Source organism: Anopheles nili, chromosome 2 (genome assembly GCF_943737925.1).
Source record: "Anopheles nili chromosome 2, idAnoNiliSN_F5_01, whole genome shotgun sequence".
In the NCBI taxonomy this organism is placed as follows: Eukaryota; Metazoa; Arthropoda; class Insecta; order Diptera; family Culicidae; genus Anopheles; species Anopheles nili.
This window is the reverse complement of record NC_071291.1, coordinates 39,070,422-39,077,516: the sequence shown is the minus strand read 5'-3', so window position 1 is coordinate 39,077,516 and position 7,095 is coordinate 39,070,422. Positions and strand designations below refer to the sequence as shown.

The 7,095-nt window shown below is 51.3% G+C and overlaps 1 protein-coding gene across 1 annotated transcript; it reads right to left on the bottom strand.

Moving 5' to 3' along the window:
* Positions 1-265: 265 nt before the first annotated feature.
* On the bottom strand, positions 266-3,083 carry LOC128720749 (connectin-like). Its single transcript, XM_053814443.1, has 3 exons — positions 2,220-3,083; positions 1,930-2,146; positions 266-1,017 (listed from the first exon to the last, which is right to left on the bottom strand). Exons 1-3 carry the CDS (start codon positions 3,081-3,083, stop codon positions 560-562), a joined length of 1,539 nt encoding a protein of 512 aa, XP_053670418.1. The 3' UTR covers positions 266-559.
* Between the last annotated feature and the right edge of the window lie 4,012 nt (positions 3,084-7,095).

Sequence of the window (7,095 nt, the reverse complement as noted above, 5' to 3'; positions counted from 1 at the left end):
TGCGAGCCGATCCGTGTTAAAATGGATTCTCCAGAGAGAAAGTGAGAGATGGAGTGAGAGTGTGTGTGTTCGCTTTTCATCTTTCGAGTGCCGTTCCTCCCCCTTAAAGTGAATGTTCCCGCATGGTGATGAAAGTGATGAGAATGAGTGTGATTTTGTGTTTGTCTGTGGGTGGTTGATGATGGCACGCCAGCACCAAGAGTGAGCATGAATTGTCACGCACAAGGCTGGGAACTACCAGATATAGATTGAGAGAGAGAGAGAAACAGACAGAAAGTAAACCGAATAACTAAAACAAAACCACCGTCAACGATCGGCGGCATCGCTAGTTTATCTATCGTGTTTTTTCGCTAGACGCTACGAAATAGGTTGGCAAAATCGTCCCTTTTCTCACCGTTCTCACTATTATAATACATGCACGTTACAGGACCCTTCCTCGGGTGTGGGGGTGGTTAAGGAGCAGGTAGAGGGAAAACCGGGTGAAAAACGCGGCCGAAGTAAAGCACTCACGCACTACAAAAATAAGTTACCGCCCGAAAAAAAGAACCGGTGTCGGAGCTTAGCAGCTAAGTGTTCTACGTACTACACCGAACCCGGCCAGCAACAGCAGCAGCAGCTCGTGGCTACTGCTGCCTCCGTACCGGTCACCAGCCGCTGAGCTATTCCAGGACAGGTTGAACAAGCCTTTGGATTCGCGCGGGTTCGGATCACCAGTCGGACCGGCCAACTCCTCCGGACACGGTAGCTCTTCGCGGCCCAGCTTCAGCACGTTCACGGTCTGGGGTGTGTCCTTAGCGAGGGCGTCATTTTCGCTGGCCGAATCATCGATGTACTCGCCGTTCTCATCGAGCTGACCGAAATCGTACGAGCTGGCCAGTGGTGAACGCGTCGGTTCCTCGGGTGTCTGGCCCAGGATGCAGTCGATGCCCTTCAGGTTTTCCCGTAGCTCTTCGTTTCTCGTGCGGTCACTCAGGTCGTACATCCAGGACAGCCGGCAGTCGCACACGAAGCGATTATCTGTGGGTGCAGTGTGAGAGAAAAGTGAACGAAAGAACGGCCATCATCATCACGCACATGTCGGGCTTAGCTTCAACCAGCTCGATCGATTAAGTCTCTCGCAACCCGTACCCGTGGAGCAATGTCGCACGAAATTTCACGACGTAAGGGATTACTGTATTTCGGCCCGAGGGCCGGACTCGCTTTCCCTAATGGTCGATTGATTTGCAATTTATCTCTCAAAAGAAACCATCACCCCCAACATCGGAGCGCCTTGGATAACGTTCAATTTTGATATTGCAATTTTACCATGCCACCGTGCCGTGCCGTTACGGGCTTCACGATCCTTGATTCACAAGCATCATCCAAGCGCATCATCGGATGCTGTAAGCACAGAACCGTGCCACCGGGCAAAGGACACCCGAAAACAGCAAAGGAAAAAAAAAGCAACTCACAAGATGTAAAAACCTTTTCATGTGTCAGCTGTCAACAGCCGGACTATCGAGACTGGGACCATCGCTGACAGCGTGGTACAAGCTTCTTCTGAAAGCGCACTGGACGGGCAACAGCTCCGTCCGTGTCCTGGTGTCCGTTTTTCGATGGTTTCTATTCCAAACCAAGCGGCCAGCCCAACCAACGGCCATCCGTAACAGATTTTCACCATCATCACGCGGTGATGCATCGATACGGTACGGTGCTGCTCGGAACATGCAAACACATCCACTTCGGAAAGGATCTAAAGGACCCTGGGTACCGAAAATCCAATCATATTTCGGTTAATCCAGCGTACGAGCTTTACGACCGCTTTTGTCCCGATGAATGGACGATAAAATGTTTCGTTTAAAGTTTGCCACCGGTGACCGGTGTTGGCAGTGATTTATGTGTGTTTTTCTCTCTGCTTTTTTTTCGTTTTCGTTTGTCACCCGTTCTTACCTCGCAGGGACAACAGCGCACTGCTGTTGACCAGATTGTCCATCAGCGGGACGATGTGCCCGTACGTCATCGTCGTGAGCTGGTTCGAGTCCAGGTTGAGCAGCAGCAATGCCGACACGCTCGTGAACGTGGCACTGTCGATCGTCGTGATGCGGTTGTTCTCGAGGTGCAGATAGTTCAGACTAGTCAGTCCGTCGAAGGCACGCTCATCGATTTTCTGTGGAACGCAGGACACGTGGGTTAGCGGGTTGATATCGACCAAGCGACAGGATTACTTCACACACACTCACCACAATGCGGTTGCTATCGAGGAAGAGCATCTGCAGGCTCCAGAGGTCAGCGAACACGAACGCACCCAGATACTGGACGTCGTTGTACGACAGCTTCAGGATCTTCAGGTTCTCCAGCCCTTTGAAGTACTCACGCGCCAGCACCTCGATCTGGTTCGATTCGAGTCGCAGCTCCTCGAGCTTGGTCAGCTCCTCGAAGCCGTTATCGTGCAGGTTGACGATGCTGTTGTTGCCCAGGTTAAGCTTGATCAGCTTCGGTACGTCAGCGAACGCGTCCCGATCGATCTTCTTGATGTAGTTGTTCTCGAGCATCAGCTCTTCGAGCGATTTGTGATGCGCAAAGGCGTTCCCGTGAAGCGTTACGATCTGATTGTTGGGCAGGTTGATGACGCGCAGCTCAGTTAGGTTGCCAAACGCGAACGGATAGATATCCCCGATGATGCCGTACTCGATCGTAACCGTGCGCAGCTTGTACAGCGTCGCGATCACGTCCGATGGGATGTACGTGAGGTTGCCCGACTTGCGCACGGTAAACTTTAGATGCTCGAGTTCACTCTGCGTGTGAAACGCGAGCCAGTTGTAGTCCTTCCGGGGTAGCTCACCGTCGAAGATCGAGCAGGATGCTTTCTGCGCTTTGGCGTGTCCTTCCGGCGAACAGTGGCAGGCAAGCTTCATGTTGATGTCCTCCGAGCAGAGGTCCATGAGTGGGGTCGTGATTGTGGGCGCTGATGACACGATTTGGGCCGATTTGCCCTTCCGGGGTGACTGCTTCTCGTAGCTTCGGGCTACGGTCGTGTAGGGTAGCGTCGCTAGCAACACTAGCATCAACCCTGCCAGGGTGCGCGCTGTATTGAACGTTTTCATCGTTTCTCGCGGAGTCCACGTTACGTCGATTGCGTAAACACGAGCGGTCTAGGTGGGTTGAAAAAAAAGCATGAAAGAAACGTATTACTATGACTGCGTTCGATGGCCTAATTGGCTATAAGGAGCTGCTGGTGCCGGTGTTAAATGTTACACGTTCACCCGGTGGGGTTCGCTAATTAATTCCCAAAGCACGCCCGTACCCATCAACGCCGAAAGCAGTTAGAACAATCGGCTTCCAAATCTTCTGCCCTATTCGGAAGCCATATGCGCGACCCCAGCGTGCTCGCGTACGGAAATCAAGCGTGTTGGAGCGTGGTTCAATTAAAATAAATAAGATTTGTCGCATTTGTTTACCCTCCGTGTTACGTGCGAGAAGTTAGTCCCAGTGCTAGGGCATTAAATTTCTCCTTGGTTTGCTTGTTTTATTCCAATTCCATAGCGCTTCATCTTCCCCTCGAGCGATGGCCAAAAAGCCAGGACAGCGAGCGATTCGAAATGCAAATGGGCTAACATTTTAATGCCCAACCGCGGCTTTTTTCTCGACGTAGGGGAAGCCTTCTAGCGCTTTTTCCATCTCGTTCAGCCCATCTTATCTTATCGAGCGCGTTTTGCTCGCACTTTAAACACAACTGTCAACAGAATTTAGCAAAAAAAAAAAGGGCGAACATCCCTCGAAAGTGCTATCTTTGATTGTGGTGCGTCGCGATTCGATTACGCCCGACTCGCAACCAGTTAGCCTCGGGTGCCGGTTATCTCTGTTAGTTCAGACCGGCATCCATCGCGAGTCGATGGCAGACACCCAATTTCCCGCCCACACCATTTGGTGGAACCCTTCCCGCACGAGGACACTTTCACTGCCGTCTTGCGGGCTTATTTATCTGCTCTCAACCGGTTTCGCGGGGCAGGTTCGAACCAATCCTATCAAATTAGCATCTGATTTACTTAAGCAATTTTCCAGCCCTAGCTGGCCGCACGGCGTATTCCCTACGTTGGGAGGATAATGGGTATTAGTTCAAACCCTAGCCCTGGTTGTTGGTTATTTGCTGGAAGCATTTACATATCTTTCGCTGGTACGTCGGCAAAGCATAGAGCGAACAAATCTTTGTATTTCAGGGGTACATTTTTCCCGTCCTGAGTGCTCAACGCGAAATCTTCTAAGCCCATCACCAAGGGGAAGATTTTGTGACATGTGTCCTTTTGCTGGGACCGATTCGTTCCTCATAAAACGCTAATCAAACTGACACGGAAAGCAACCATCAGCTGCAGCTGCATCAGTTTGGTCGAGACAATCGACCGGTTGGCTGTTCATCAAGCAAGGACGATTTTCGGGGTACCGATCGGTTTGCTGATTAACGAACGTTGCAATTTCCCACACCGTTTCCCGTGCGGCTGGAAAATGTCTTTTCTCATCGTCCCGGGGCGTTTGGTGCCTGCACGCGTCCAAAACACGAAGCAGCTGCTCGTGTCCCGTGGGCTGTTTTGCGACCCAAAACTGCAACTGCAGCCCTGCCCGGACGGGCCTTATTGTTCGTGCCAGCCCGTCACGGGTGGCACCCCGTCGGGTGGCGTCATTTTTCATCCAATTAATGCTTTGCCAATTTCGCTCCGTCGCCGTTCCCGCGAAGTCATATTTCACGGCCACATTGCTCGACCGGCCAGGGGCTTACGTTTCTAGTAAGAAATTAATGCCACGGCCAGCATCCAGGGGTGAGCAAAAAGGGAAAGGTCCCTGGCACGATGATGTTGACTTTTCTCGTTGCGCTTGTTGCGTCAACTTCGCACCTAGGACCCGGGGCGCGATTAACGATACGCAGTGAAAAAGATAGTACGTTTTAATATTCCCCGTATTTTTTTTCCCGGTCCTTCTATTCCACCACCGAATATCCCGCGGTGCGATGCATCCGGTGGCCATTATTCTCTGCCCACTGTGACTTATGGCGCGGAGAGTGCGAATAAACGCAACTACGGGAGTGTATTTTGCGTGCATTTTCCAGACGCAAACAACAAAAAAAAACACACACACACACACCCCATGCGGACGCCAATCGATCGGAAATGGTACCGTTTTTGTTTTCCTGTTGCGGCCCTCCCAATTGTGTTGCCAGGCGGGCAATAAAGTGAATTGCCTACGAATTGATTTCGCTCTCGGTATTATCGTTTTGCAGATAAGATTGCATCGATTTTATTATTGCATTCAATTTTTCCCACCATTTGTGCGCGCTTCGCAAGTCAATAAATTGCGCCACTCTGGGCGAGCGCAAGGCCAAAGGTAATTTGGGTTAAACGAAGGCAAAAAGGATATTAATCAAACTATCGATGCGGTGGCACGATCGTGCGGCGGTGGGTTGCATTCGAGCGGGTGTCCTTTTTTTTTTTTGTTGCTCGATTTCTGCACGTTCTCGCATGAAAGCCATCATCCCGCCAACTCATGCAATGTCGTAATGCCGTGCTCGATGCATGCATATGCCGTTTGCGAATAAATAAATAGCGAATTGGAGGGGCGGGCCCAAAAAAAAACCCACCAAAAAAATAGCACAATAATGCACACGGCATATTGGGCGCGGGAATCCCGCTTCGGTGTTTCGGAAAAAAGTGAAAGAAGCCATCGTCGACAACGAAACGACAACGACAAAAAAAGTGGTTGCTGAAACCCCGCGCGAGAAAGACGTGCACGTTGGTTCATAAATTCGCAAAAGCTAATGCTTTGATCGAAATTTCATCGATCCAACAGCATGCGCATTAATCCGCTTTCATGCATCATGAAAACCGAAAACCCGGGTCGTCCCGGTAATTCTAGAAACCCCGGAGAGGCTCGGTACGGAACGTTGACGTCGAAGGGCTTTAATTGTGTTTTGATACACACCCTTTGCCGGCCCGAGAGCTGCATAATGGAGTGCCCGGTTTTGTTGCATCAACAGCTCATTACATGCAGGGCCGCCGGGCGTTCCTTCCTCGCTGACGTACCTTCAAGATCGGGACCCGGGAACGCTGCAGCAAAACGGAAGCAGAAAAATGCAAAAGAAATCCAAAAAACCCCTTCACGCTGCTCGAGCATCTTGAAGAGGAAAAGCGGAAGCCTTCAATGTTCCACTCGACTCGGTGAAAGGTAGCACCGGATGACGCAGGATGCATTCGAAGGATTTTTTTGTGTGTGCTGTTGTATTTTTCAAACCCACCCGGCAGCCGTCCAGATGGCAAGGGGCGAAGTGTTGAGCCACTTCCGATTCGCTTCCTGGGTTTTAATGAACCCGCGTGTTTTTTCTCTCGCTCTCTCTCTCTCTCTCTCTTTCACTCGACTCTCTATCTTTCTTGCTCTCTACGGTATCCTGTTTGGATCCTTTTTTTTCCACTCCCGAAGGAAGCCATTCGCCGGGACAACCCGGTGTCAAGAACAACTGGCCCTCTCGAGGTTGCCTCTCGACGATAGCTTTATTCGCCTGATTGGAAAGCAATAGACAACACGGGACGCCGCGTCTGTTCGGGTGCGTTTTTCCCGTAGCGCAAGAGATGAACGGTGGAAAACGGCAATGGCTCTCGGCAAATCCACTCGACTCGCCCAACCGGCAACAGGGGTCTCGAAGGTACCGACCATGGGAAACACTCCGATGACGGCTCCTGCAGCTCGCTGGATGGGATGGAAAAACCCACCGCTCAGATGGCTACACCCGTCACCATCATCATCATCATCATCATCATCGGCCCTGGGGGAAAGAACCGGTTCCAAGTCAAACCAGCGAGTCGATGAAGTGTGCCTGATGGCGCCCTTCGAACAGGGCGAAGAGACAAAAGTGCGCCATCTCATCGGGATCGAGCGGGCACAGCGGGTTTCGATTGGCAAATTAATGATCCAGCGAAACACACCCCGAAGAGGGCCAGAACTAGAGGACCCTAGTTGCATTGTTTGCGTTCCTGTTCGCTACGGTTAACGTGCTGCCGGTGTTGAGGAAACCAATGAGGTGCCCGTGTGATTTATCGCGTAAAAAGTCCCGTCTGATTTAGTTGATGTACCGTG